Source organism: Rhododendron vialii, chromosome 12a (assembly GCF_030253575.1).
Source record: "Rhododendron vialii isolate Sample 1 chromosome 12a, ASM3025357v1".
NCBI classification, from domain to species: domain Eukaryota; kingdom Viridiplantae; phylum Streptophyta; class Magnoliopsida; order Ericales; family Ericaceae; genus Rhododendron; species Rhododendron vialii.
The window spans coordinates 21,731,296-21,744,516 of record NC_080568.1 but is presented as its reverse complement, the minus strand read 5'-3'; the positions used below and the strand labels follow the sequence as shown (position 1 = coordinate 21,744,516).

At 38.6% G+C, this 13,221-nt stretch overlaps 2 protein-coding genes across 4 annotated transcripts; both read left to right on the top strand.

The window, feature by feature from the left end:
• The first annotated feature begins 1,067 nt into the window (after positions 1 to 1,067).
• On the top strand, positions 1,068 to 3,862 carry LOC131309749 (uncharacterized). 3 transcript variants are annotated; one of them, XR_009194993.1, is made up of 3 exons: positions 1,068 to 2,340; positions 2,623 to 2,897; positions 3,270 to 3,862. XR_009194993.1 is itself a non-coding variant. In XM_058336354.1 (2 exons), the coding sequence occupies exons 1-2, from the start codon at positions 1,820 to 1,822 to the stop codon at positions 3,310 to 3,312; spliced, it is 564 nt and encodes a 187-aa protein (XP_058192337.1). In that variant the 5' UTR covers positions 1,068 to 1,819; the 3' UTR covers positions 3,313 to 3,862. The 3 variants fall into 3 exon arrangements, 2 of the variants coding, with proteins under 2 accessions (XP_058192337.1, XP_058192336.1); XM_058336354.1 differs by lacking the exon at positions 2,623 to 2,897; XM_058336353.1 differs by having other exon boundaries at positions 2,623 to 3,862.
• Positions 3,863 to 5,505: 1,643 nt separating this feature from the next.
• LOC131309747 (probable Ufm1-specific protease) lies at positions 5,506 to 13,003 on the top strand. Its single transcript, XM_058336351.1, has 13 exons — positions 5,506 to 5,889; positions 6,888 to 7,256; positions 9,071 to 9,336; positions 9,462 to 9,549; positions 9,676 to 9,851; positions 10,150 to 10,240; positions 10,512 to 10,634; positions 10,739 to 10,786; positions 10,863 to 10,939; positions 11,337 to 11,425; positions 11,735 to 11,846; positions 12,068 to 12,170; positions 12,432 to 13,003. Exons 1-13 carry the CDS (start codon positions 5,694 to 5,696, stop codon positions 12,659 to 12,661), a joined length of 1,968 nt encoding a protein of 655 aa, XP_058192334.1. The 5' UTR covers positions 5,506 to 5,693; the 3' UTR covers positions 12,662 to 13,003.
• The last annotated feature ends 218 nt before the right edge of the window (positions 13,004 to 13,221 follow it).

Here is a 13,221-nt window from a genome sequence, read left to right as displayed (position 1 = left end):
CCATGACTCAGCAAATTAAATTTCATGTCCCGTTAACGCGAACTAGACCAAACGTATTTGGATTTCAGTCTCCGAAAAATCCCAAAAATTCAACACAGACTAATAATAATTTAAGGGTCATTGTGGCGGTGTCGGATTTTTAAGATAAAATCCCATCGTTGCGTAACTCATACAGTGAGTTGGGTTACTATTCGGACCATGTGATTAAACTACTACTTTTTATTTTTTTAGAAAAGGTAGGATTTCACATTTCTCCCCACCTTGGGAAATTTGGTCCTCCAAATTTGTCTAATCTTAGTGTTAGATTGGGGTTTAAGATAAAATAGGTAAATCAGTAGTACCTTCCCCAAATAATTCCGGATATTGTCATCGCATATCATCCTCTCTTTCCCACGTCGCCTCATTCCCAGAATGTTTTTCCCACCAAACTTTTACCAACGGAATGACTTTACTTCGAAGTTGTTTGTCTTTTCGATCCATAATTCTGACGGGTCGTTCTTCATATCGTAAATCCCCTTCTAACTCCACTGGTGGTTGAACACGTTTGTCACATTTGGTAAGCAGCGTTCTGAGATTCACTCGAATTGTTCCTCGTATGCTATCTCCTTCCCAATCGTTGCTCTTTATGAGGCATATCGAGGTTCTGCAACACTTCTCGTATAAAGCTTTGAAGGACGTCTGGCTTACCCTTGCCTGATAGCTACTGTTGTAGGCGAATTGCCTTGATAGTAGTTGCTGCCCTTGACTTGAAAATCCTCAAATAAATTTGCATCGATCAAGTCTTCTGGACTTAGAATCATTCACTCGTAAGTGATGGAAAATTTTCAAATCTAAACTCAGATTTTTGATATCAATATTCGTATGATTACTTGGACATGGGGTTCAAAAAGTTGATGTCGATATTCTCGATGTCAATCACTTTTTCGTTTTTCATCGATACTCTTCCTATGCCTTGTCATTGAGCCCAAATCTCTATGTCCCATCTGGAAAGAGTGAGGATTGGTGCCGTCGCATCTCCTTGCTTGAGCTTTTAGAGTTCTTTTTATGTATGTGCGTCCAAAGCTTTCCCCTTTTCTTTTTCATCTTCCATAGCAACTTGCCCTTTGAGAGAAGTCTTGGAACTTCTATTTGTATCCAGCGAGTAGAGAAAAATACAGAACTCCTATCGCCATTGTTAACAAGAGCCTCGACCTTTCCTGCGTTCTACCAATTTTCCCCTCTATCACTCGTTTCCCTTCTATCACTCATTTGGAACATTCAAGAAATTGATGAATCAGAACACTAATTTTCATAATAACCAAGAATTCAAGGAAGAAGAGTATTCATGGTTGACATGAATAAGTTAAATGGGGCTCAATGATGACATATATAGAAGATACTTTCGAATTTATCAGATAAAGCATAAAGCACGATTCCGAGCATGCTACAAAGTTTGAAATCAAGAAAGTTCTCAACTTGTTTTCAAAAATTTTTTTTTTTACTTCGGATTTGCACTTGGACTTTTTGCTAAAACATGTATAGGGTTTAGAAGCGAGGGGCATGGAAGAAGAGCATGATCAATTTTTGATTTGTACATTCACTGAACCCACATAAGCCGAATGAAACCAGGTTCACAAAAGAGTTTGAAAGGAGTTGGAAATAGAATTGCAGAGAGTCTAGGAACTAATCAAGGTACTCATATGACCTAGTCGTAAACCATATCCCAAGGTTAGCAGTGGTTGAATTGGAGTTTCATCACCCTGGCTATGTAAAGAAGGCTGAGAAGTCATGGAAATTGATTGCAAACGCACTTCAATCTGTTCTGGGTTGTAATGTGGAGATGCGGATCAATCTTATGCACTGTGTTCCTGCGACAAAGTATACCAAAAAGAAGATATCCTTCAGCTTGTTCAGCTGTTCCCGCAAATTGCACCATGAGTCAACCACTGAAAACAGAAGTGAACCATCATGTCATTCTGATTCCACCTCTGAAAAGGCAAACGTAAGGGACAAATATGTTGAGACTTGTTCCCCCTATTGTGGGTCCCAATTCTCGAATAACTGCTGTCAGAAAAAAGAAGCGATGATACGGAACAATGAAGGAAATGCACTAAGCATTGGAATGACAGGCAATTGCAAATGCAAAGCTATATCTGCTCAAGAGGAGGAGAAACAGCCTGACTGTTTATTCAGATCCCTGAAGCTCCATAAAAAGATGCAGTCATCAGAGACTTCTCAGAGTACCTGTTTGAGGTTCCAACCAGACAGTAATCTTGAATTGTCTATTCCCAGAAGGTCTTCAATTGATACATATTGCTGTACCAATAGTTGTCAAATGAATTGCTCCAGAGATGAGAATGGGTATGTGGTTTTATAGCCTCATTTTTCTAATTTAGTTATTTTCTTTTGCTGATCATGAATAGTGAAGACGTTGACCGGAAATACAGTTAGACATTGTAGGCTGGTTTATTTTGCATTCTTAATCATGCCCTACTAATTATAAGTCATCATTTACAGATAGAGAATCTCAGCTGGGTTAGCTCTATATATGAGCTTTTGTTTATGAATGCTTTATCTTTAGTTGCAAAGCAGTGTTCTTTAGAGTGAGGCGAAGATTTGTTAAATTCATTAATTTGTTTGCAGATTGGGGGAACCCTGTGAACGGTGTTCATATTCCTTGAGCTTATTTTGACTACATGGTGTACAGAGTAGAGTCATTGACCAACAGGGCTTTGCCACAATCGGCATCCAAGTGTAGGATTGTAAATGAGGCAAATTGAGCAAATTAGTGGGTTATCCAAGTTTCTCAAACGAGCTTCCTTCTAGCCGAGCTCAAGTAGCTTGGTTCTCTTATGCAATATGAGCTTATCAAGCCGAATTTTAGAAAAGCAAGAAGCCTCAAAATGTGTTCCAGATAGGTTTGTTTGATGCACAAACTATTAAGTCATGCTCGCATAACTTGGTTCGGTTTACAGCTGTGTGGAAAAGTCGTACATTGTATAACAAGAGACCTATGGGTTAGTTGTGGTAATTCAATTGAACGTTGTGGAAACTTGCAATTGGTAATGGTCCTAATGGAATCGTATACCTTCTTAGCTTGCTTACATTTCAAACCTCATTTCCTTGTCTTTATGGACTCCGTGTTTCAATTCACTGAATGTTACTAATAAAATGTGTGCTGGCTGTGTTGCTGGTATGTGTAACTGTGCTTTTTGCTGATAATTGACCTTATAATAGAACCTTCTCTATTTAAGCTCCATTGAAATGTTAGAAAATGCATCTTGTTGCAGGCTTGGCAACTTTGGTATCAACAACAATGAGCTCACTCGCTGAAGTGTGTTTTACCTTGTGTGGCTACCGGGTAATTTTTCAGTACAGCAAAGGTACTTCAAAGATTAACATTCTCTTGCACATTAAGACTTGAGCATTATGTTCTGAAGGTCTTCTCTTAACTTCTGTTACTATAACCTGTATATAGTTAACAGTGATGACAGACCCGACAGTTTTATGAGACTTGTTGCCTTGAGCATCAGAAAATGTGTTGCCTTAAGCATCATGACTTGCTTGCTTAATTCTACTTATTTGGTGGTGCAATTAAAAACCGGAATCTTCCCATGCGCAAATGATGGTCACTCTTCTGCAATAAGAAGCCCTCCATCGAAAATTATGCAGGGCAAGCTCTCGGAGGAATCGTAGTGCATGATACGAAAAACATCAAATTTTGGAATTTGAGCTTTTAAATTTTTTGTCAAAAATCTTCAACAGATTTTAGGATTCTAAGGATTACTGAAACTTGGAAAGCCGTCTGAAATTTAATTGTTGGGAACTTGAGTTTGTATATTGTTAGTAATATGAAAGTTGATTTCCAACCTTTGGCTTCAAACACTATTGTTCATTTGTCAATTTTGTTTCCCATGATTCCGACTGATTTGGTGGAAGGTTTTAACAGCTTATGATCGACTTAGGCAATGGAGCAATGCTATTGACACATGCAAAAGTGCACAGATTTGGACACAATTGTGTCTGAAACCCTTCGATGCATGTGGTTCCCACAGCGAATATGTAGGGCTCACACATATGTAACACATTTGTGTTCAGATCTGTGCAGCTACATCTGTCCCCGTATATGTGCACTTATGTTTGTGTTTGTGGCATTTTTCTGTTCGCAGTGGCCTAGACAAATCCAAACAGATCCATGATAAACAGCTCAGTTAGAACCTTTAAAAAAAAACCTTAAATAGTGTAGAAGTCAATTAAAATGAACTATTTCCATCAATTTATCAGGTTTTAGGTTTTTCTCTTTGTGACCTATCAAAATGAAGTCTCTCTCAGTCTTACATTGAAACTGTATTTTCCTCTAAATGGGGTGCGATCTAATATGTAGTGCCGTGGGCCCAAAAAGTATAGCATTTGCTCCCGCGTTATGGACGAAAGTACGTATCCTATATCCCGGGATCTCATTGGGGATTCCATATCCCGTCCATCATGAGCTAATGGATGTGATTATTTTGCCCTTCTTATTTTGTTCTCGTCCCAACTAAAACGAATACTGGAGTTTTTTTTTCCTCTACCATTTCCATATTCAAGGAGTTAAGAGCATCTCTCCAAATGAGGCAGCAAAAATAAAACCAAACTGAATTTGAAGAGCCATGTCATCAAAACACCGTTCCATGAAGAAGCAAACTTGCTACACTATTTTAGTGTAGCTTTTTCTTTCTTCAAGTTTGAAGAATGGAAAATGAGTCTTCGAATTGTCAACTCATCAATTCTACTATATTTTTAATTGGTGAATTAATTTATTGTTTGAGCACAAATGGGTACCTTCAAAGTCAACGAAAAGATAAAATATTTAAATTTGAAGAGTCGTTTAGAGTGCACTTACATTGTATAATTCTTCAACAAACATAACACAAAGATCACCAAAGTATATATTTGATGTAGAATTTCACTTCTGACATACTCTAGGAATTTTATATCTTGTATTCATATGTTGAGAATCTTGCTTATTTGCAGTCTGTGTTTTGATTGCAGAGGACAGTTCGCATAATTTCAACCATCAAAAAGTATTCAAAAATGCTACTTGCACAACCGTTGTGTCGATTGTGTGCATAATTCTGACCGTCTAGATGTATTTGAAAGGTCTAGATTTTAAAAAAACTCTTCCAAGGAAAAGTCTAATTTTTATGGGGAAGAGTTTGAATGAGTCCTGACCATTTATTACTACAATGAACGGCTAGAGATTGATTGTGTGTTGTGTTTTACACAACCGTTGTATGTTTTACACAACTGTTGTATGTGTAACACTTTTGGAAAGTATTTTTAATGATCTAAATTTGCTGAAAGTATCTCGCTAAATTATACTCTTTTTTTTTTTTACCTATATAGCATACTTCACAGAATATGGATCATTAGTTGTCGAGGTAAACGACCGAGATTGAATTGCGCCGACTTCTCGGCAGTTGGACTGCTGAGGGCTGAGAAGTCTGAATCCTACTGGCGTGTAATGCAATAGCTACGGATACAAATTTTAGATTAGATTTTTAAAAGAGCCCGTAGTCCATTTCTTATCCTGGCTTGGGATATCTCATCCTTGCATCCAATCACCCTCTTTTCCTGACAAAGAACAACTCTCCCCGTCGCGAACTGAAATCAACTAAACTCGGGTTTCAGTGAGGTATCAAAGTTCATCGCATCAGAAAGAATCATCAAAATCCATGGCCGCGGACGAAGTGAAAACGAGCGTGCGAGTTCTTTGTCGCAGGCTGATAATCATCAACAAGAACGAACAACCAGGCCTTCAATGGCTTATCGGATCTCCCTTCTTCCCTCCCTTCACCATCGTCTCCACCTTCCGATGCATCCACACCCTTCCCTCCTCTCCTCTCTCTCCTCATTACTCCAATGAATCAGGTACATATATGTATGTATGTATGAACAATGCTAAGGTTCATATCAATGGCGGCGCCAAGATTTTTGGTTAGTGGCGTCAGAAAGTAGATCAGATTATATATCTTGTTTGTTAATACAAAAGAAATAACTAATTGCGAGCTAAAAATATACTCATTAATGTAATTTTGCTTTACAATTAGTCCCAACGAGATCATTCATAACACCGTCGACTCTCGAAAAGAACCGAATTTTGGGGTTTTCTGTGCATTTGAAGCAAGTTAGAGCAATTGAAAGATCTTTTTACGGGGTGAAACCGTAAAAATAACAAAACGACTATCAAATATCCTTGTGAGATATCAACTGTCTAGGGTCAAGTGACACCACTTGTATCTTATTACCTCCGCCCTCGAGTCCATAACCCTTAGGGCGGTGGATATTGTGTAAGGGGTATATTGATATTCTAGAAGAGTGAATTATGTACATGTACATACAAACAGAGAGAGAGGGAGATAAGAGCTAGAATGAGTTATACATAATGAATGTGTGCCCGGATTTATTTATACTTGTGTCGGTTGAGTAATTTACAAGATGATGATCTTCTGTTAGTGCAATTGAGGGAATAGAAGTAATCGAAGCTCTGATTGTTCGAATCAATTAAGTTTCGAACGAGTTTTATATATATGTATACGTATGTGTGTGCGTTGTGAATGTCTAGGCATACGTGTTTGTACATACCGCCGGTACGTAACTTATGAGCAGAAGATCTTAGGAGTTTTGAAGTAATTGTAGTTGAAATTCTCTGTTACCATTTATTTTGACATTTGTAGATGTCTCAGTACCTGCATCTTGCAGGTAATGATTTAAGAGTAGATGATCTTACCATACTACTATTGAGGGGAATCAAAGTATTTCGAGCGCTGATTGTTTGAACGAATTCACTTGTGAATAAATAATGTGTATGTTGTGAATGTGTACGCACATGTGTTTATACTTACGACGGGTACATAATTCATGAGCAGATGATCTTAGGTCACTGCTGTTAAGAGGTTTTGAAGTCATTGGAGCGCTGATTGTTGGAGAAAATTCTGATTTTGAACAAGTTGCGAGTGAGGCAGTCAGCGCCTCACGCAATTTGAGGAAGTTTCTGTCTGGGAATGTTGATGGAAGGGATTCAGAGGATCGAGATTTGGTTGGAGCTGTCGCGGATTTGGACACTGGAAATCTTTGTTTTTTTGTGTCGAGGTCTGGAGATTCAACTAGGTTGGAATCTGTTGATGATGTTATCTATGCTGATCAGCCTGAGAAGTATGTTTGGGAGAGAGGTTGCTTACTTCGATGCGAGCTTAAGATCAAGTTGCCTGTTTATTTTCCAGTTGAGAGCCCCAAAGGTAAAGTTCTTTCTCTGTTTTGTCATCAAATGTTTGAGATGTCTTTAGCTTTGTAGGATGCCACTTGAGTTGTACCGTTTCTTTTGATAACTCAGGTATACTGTTAGCAGTGTATGTTGCCGATTAAATGCCTCTCTATCTGTATGAATATATTCTTACTTGGGATGGGTAATGGGTATGTATATAGAGAATATTGGTTGTTGAATTGGTGTATGTGTATCCTGGCAACCTATGACCTTTGTGAGGCCCCAACCATTGAATTCTAAATGGTAATCTATTTGAAATACTAATCACCGAGCAAGAGGGCGCCTACCCACTACAGATTGAGTTTTCATACAAAATGATGCCTGGATTAGAATTATTCTTGCTTGAGACAACGTAAAACACTGAAGAAAGGGGCATTTGTGAGGAATCATAAGATGTGTTCTAAAGAGCTTTTGACCCATATAGTCGGGTTGGTAGAGGGACCATGATAGACAGGGGAAAAAGCTCAGGAAGCTCAGTACTGATTCAGGGTAACAAATCCAGGTAAATGGTGTAATCTGTGTCACTTTACTGAGCTACCATACATATCTGCTCTGCCAAATACATCATAGTGATCAGTGGAGACTAGAGAGCGTGAATGGGAGCTGCTGCACAGTTGACGATTGCCAAGAGGTGTGCTTGCTGGTTGTGTGAAATGATGAGTAGACTGTAGACTGTTATTCAGGTTGAGCACATTTAGTAGGGGTTGCTATGGTTTAATTGAACCTTTTTACTGCTTAAAAACTACCTTGAGCTTTGGAAGTTAATAAGAGATTCCATTGCTTTCATGACGCAAAAATGTTTTGTAAAATTCATTGTACAGTAGAAGACAACTAAGACTGCAATTCCTGCTGAGCAGCTGAAGTACCCTGTGATGTAGCACATGCACTGCTTCAGGTACCCATTATTCACTTGAGGCACAACTAGGTCCAGTGATGATGGTGAATTTGTCGTCTCCTTATGCAGGAGCTATGATAATCATAAACAGTAAGGATATAGTTGAAGCAGACTCAGGTTTGAAGTGTAGTTTTAGATAAAAGACCAGGAGTATACCGTAGATTGCAATGTTAAACACCCATGCTGGAGATGTGGAGTAGGAATGGGCTTGTGGTTTCTAATGTTAGGACTTTAGAATAGAAAGTTACAAACATTGGCCAGATATCTTGCAGTTTACAGTAGGTACTGCTGGTAAAAGTGGGGTAAAACTGGAACAGTCTTTCTCAGGAATCTATATCTGGGTTGTTCACTCACTTCCTCGTATGCTGATGTCCCCTCATGCTTTATGTGCTCCCGGGGACATCGCTATTAGTCCGTTCGCTCCCTCCTTTCAATAAGCCATCTGTTCCGCTACTCTCGGGCCTAACGACTAGTTAGTCCCTTCGCTCGCTATAGAAAAAGAACGAGAGCCAATACTGCTATTCTTCCGGCAGGAGATACTCTAGTTGTTGTCCTCGCCCTCAACCGAGCGGGGACCACTTGGTATTCTGATCTGCCTTCGGGCAGTCTTATGTGAACCGCACAGAATATTTTTTTCCAGTTTGGTTGTCAAAAATCAAAAGTACAAGGCCAATTAAATGTTCTGAGGAAATTGTAACATTCGTTTGAATTCTAACTTCTGAGTACCCTGAGCGGTCCATGTTTTTTATCTGCTCTTGAATGAATTTCTTGATTCATCACAAGCATGTAAGCAGTTTCTGGCTATCTCGAATTTTTGAAATGCTTATTTTCCGTAGTATGAAAATACTGAAGGTTCTAATTGCTTTTGTGATGTATATTTTGATGTTTTCCAGAAGCAGGGGATATGTATTTACGTGCATCAGATGCCATTGCTGCTAGATTTAGAGATCCACAAGCCACATACATTATAGAAGCATTCAATGAACCCTCAGCTGAAGTACCTCATCCTGTAGTTCTTCGTGGTGTGGAAGTGGTTTCAGATCTCGGGAATGCTGGCCTTTCAAATGCAACTGCTGAGGAAGCTGATGCAAGAACTGTTTCATGTTCATACTTCTGTTCAAAACGTAAAGATGTCTCATCATTTAAGTCTGTAGAGGAGGTAAATTCCATGCATCATTTCTAGAGAAGTAAATGGTTGATATTTTATGATTTAACTATGGGAAACTTAGATCAATGCATGGTTTGCTCAAAACAGTGCAACTGTTCTAACAATTGTACCATTAGGATGCAGATAAGATCCAAGTTAGTGTCCTACTTAATAGATCAGGGAAGTCTCCCAAATATGCTGCCCCTATTGCTGAATATTTCCCTGGTAATGAGTTCTTGTCATAACTTTGTTTGTTTACTTTACCCCTATATGCATGTAAATGACATTCTTCTCACACTTGTGATATTATTAACATTACATGTATTGATGATCAACTTGCGTTCTTTCCAGCTTTGAAAGAAGCCAAGCTTTTGGTTGTAGATTACAAGTTACGAGTTCTCTGTTATGCCGCGAAGGATCTTTCACTGGAGAAGGCAGTTTCAAATTTAATCATAGTTGGGTTAATCGACCAGATATGTACCATGAAGAACATAATCTCGCCCAACCTCTTAAGACAACACCCCGTGGTAAGTTGACCCTTGTAGTTGCTCTTGTTTAAATTCTACTTGAAAAATTACAACAATTAGCATAAGCAGATGTGGGTGCATACTTGTGGTTTGGCAGACTAATGTGCATTAAGCAAATTAACAGTTAAAGACATGATTGTTAGATATTCCAAAAAGTTATGAGAATAGAGATTAAAAATAATTGTAGTTCCGGTTTGTTGAGTTTTTAACATTTGTTTAATTTTGCAGTTTTGTTGCCTTCAGAAAAATTCTTATAAGGATTACTTGCATGTAATTATAAGAGTTTTTTGTTTTGCAGTTGCATCCCTATCACTTCAGTCCACCTGGGTTTTTGCATCCAGTAACAGTTATCTATGAACTCAGATATGGGGAGACAGAAATGAAGCAAGGTGAAGTGCTGCCAATCTTTCCAGTTATGTAGTTAATTGGTTGTATTTTAGGGCTCAAATTTATGGTCTTCAACTGGAAAAGGACAATAGCCTGAAATAGTCTAGTGGTTAATCATTAGGTGGACAGACTGTCTCTATACTGTTGCAGGATGTGATGATCTTATTTCACTAATTAACGCATGATACATAGTCACAACAGTCTGGATATTTCTTTCAGAAAGAAAATGAGATTCTCGACCTTTCCATGTTAAATGGAATTTTCTTTTTGCAGTTGAAGCTAGAAGATCCCTACATTTGAGGCTGGGATTACCTTTTGATCGTCCTCTCTTAAGAATTGCAAATGCCATTAACTTATCCACTCCAAATACTGCACGAAGCAACTCAACATCGAAAGGTAACCATTCAGCTTCTAATAGGATACAGTTTCTGTAGTCAATGCTTGTGCCAGCATCCATTAGTTTATCCTCTGTAGTCGACACCTCTCCATGGCAATTTCAGGTTCCCCTTTGCTAAAGGATGTACATCTTGGGATTCCATGCAGTGGGGGTTAGTGGTACTTTGACTTCTTATTTTGTGGATTTTCTCTTTATTGGGCTTGCACTGAAAATAATGCATTGTGCAGTTTCTGGTGGTGTCATCTCTATGGTACAAGGTTCTTACGAGTACCATCATTATCTTCAAGATGGTTATGATGACTCGGTAATATTATTATTTGTTCCTTTATTTAGTTGTTTTGTGATCTTTTCTTGGTGATGCACGTGGAATTCTTACTGTCATTCCTCAACAGTTTTCTGACTGCCAATTGATTGTAAACACATCAGTCATCTCTGACCATGGTTACCATATGATCTATTTTCAGTTACGTACAATGGTCCACTAGCTCATAGAAAACATTATGTACTTATGCCATTGTATTGGCCCTTCAATGTTTTGTGCTAGAGGTTTTAAGTCTGCCTCTGCTTTTATCCAACCCACCTCCTTTCACTCCCACAAGTTGACTAGGTATTGTTGAGCACTGTAACTAAGTTGCTAATGGGATTCGGTTATTTATTCTTGCAGTTGTTCTCCAATAAGTATTTTATGTTTCACTTGCTAGGGCTGGGGTTGTGCCTACCGCTCTCTACAAACTATCATTTCGTGGTTCAGGCTCCAACATTACTCATCCATTGATGTTCCTTCACACAGGTAACAGAAGGTTCAACTTACAATGTTATGTAACTTATGTTCAATTTGAATAAGTTTTCCCCCCCTTTTTTGATTGAATTGTTTCATTATCCAAGCAGATTGACTTCACATATTTAACATTTGACCTGTATGTAACCGTTATCATAGTAGTAACATTATAAGGAGTACAAGATCTGATACTTTATGATTGCTTTGTTCATTTCTTCAGCATATCTGCATGGAATGATTCGAAATGGATGAAAAGTTTTGAATTTGAATCAATGGGTAATGTTTGATATTTGGGGTCTGACAAACAAATCAAATTTTCAGAGAAATACAACAGGCGCTTGTGGAGATTGGAGACAAGGAACCTGCCTTTGTAGGCTCGCGAGACTGGATTGGAGCTATTGAATTAAGCTTTGTTTTAGATAAACTTCTCGGAGTAAGTGTGCTACTTTGCCATTAAATTGGAGTAATAACTTTGAATTGCCATTTTTTGTGCACGAAATTATGAGGTAGAATTATATCAGCAGTGTTACGCTTGGATCATGTCATGCTATACATGCTCGGTGGACCTCGACTTTTGAAAGCAAGTGTATTTAAGTTTCTGACATAAAATGACACCTGAGCAGAGCTGACGTAATGAGTTCCTTGGTTAAACAGGTCAGTTGTAAAGTCATAAACGTCAGATCGGGAGCTGAGCTTCCTGAAAAATGTCGGGAGCTGGCCTTGCATTTCGAGAACCAGGGAACGCCTATTATGATTGGTCAGTGAAATGCATTTTGTCCTGTTTGCCATATCTATATAATCTTGTACTTTGCAGCTCTCTCAAGATCAAGATATAATGAACAAAGCTTTGTTTTATTCTCTCTTCTCTTTCGATCTTTTGACTTTTTTCTCTTTTTATGTGTTGATATGGAAAATCCGCTTGATTTCTTTGTGCAACTGGTTACTTACAGAATAAGTTGTCGTAGAGGGGAAACAAATGTAATTCTGTGGGGTACTTATCAACTTGTTTATAACGCAGGTGGTGGAGTTCTTGCATACACTCTGCTGGGAGTCGATTACGACGACGTAAGCGGAGATTGTGCATTTCTCATACTTGATCCCCACTATACTGGAAGTGATGATATCAAGAAAATTGTGAATGGTGGATGGTGTGCGTGGAAAAAGGCTGTTGATAGCAAGGGAAAGCATTTCTTTCTTCAGGACAGGTTCTATAATCTTCTGCTGCCACAACGGCCCAACATGGTGTAATTAGCACTCTTGAAGGGAGCAACTGCAAGTGCAACATGGACCGAGTATTGGGTACCCCTCAAATCCTCTGTTCCGAATTTTGTGTAGGTATTCCCGTTGAACCACACGTAAAATCTTAGGAGAGGAGAAGATTCTTACGTGATTCAATGATTGAAAATGCACCGGAGCAAAATGTGCATGCAAAAATGTACCCATATGCAGAGGATTTGAGCACGTATGGATCAAAGGTTTGGAGCCAAGCACAAGATTGAAACAACATTTTAATATTCCGCCTTGTGGATCTGAGATGTAAAAAAGTTGAGAAAATTCCATGAATCAATGCTGATGGACGACTTTGGGTAATAGGTTTGGAACAAAGAACAACTTTTTAAAGCTCAGCCATGTAAAAAAGTTTTAAGAAAATCTCTTGACCAGTTGAAATTTTTTCAAAAAATAGTTGTATTGTTGAACTTTTCCCAGAGGGCAATGCTATATGGATCATCTTATAAATTTACCATTGGTGGGGTTTCATGTGAGACCCGCTGCATCAACGGTGATGTTTTTTTGCGAGCATGCATCAC

Coding starts and splice junctions, on each gene's coding strand:
- LOC131309749 (XM_058336353.1), top strand. CDS start 1,820: ATGCGGATCAATCTTATGCACTGTGTTCCTGCGACAAAGTATACCAAA. Junction 2,341..2,622: donor TGCTCCAGAGATGAGAATGG/GTATGTGGTTTT, acceptor ATTTGTTTGCAG/ATTGGGGGAACCCTGTGAAC.
- LOC131309747 (XM_058336351.1), top strand. CDS start 5,694: ATGGCCGCGGACGAAGTGAAAACGAGCGTGCGAGTTCTTTGTCGCAGG. Junction 9,852..10,149: donor TCTTAAGACAACACCCCGTG/GTAAGTTGACCC, acceptor TTTGTTTTGCAG/TTGCATCCCTATCACTTCAG. Junction 11,426..11,734: donor ATTGATGTTCCTTCACACAG/GTAACAGAAGGT, acceptor TCAAATTTTCAG/AGAAATACAACAGGCGCTTG.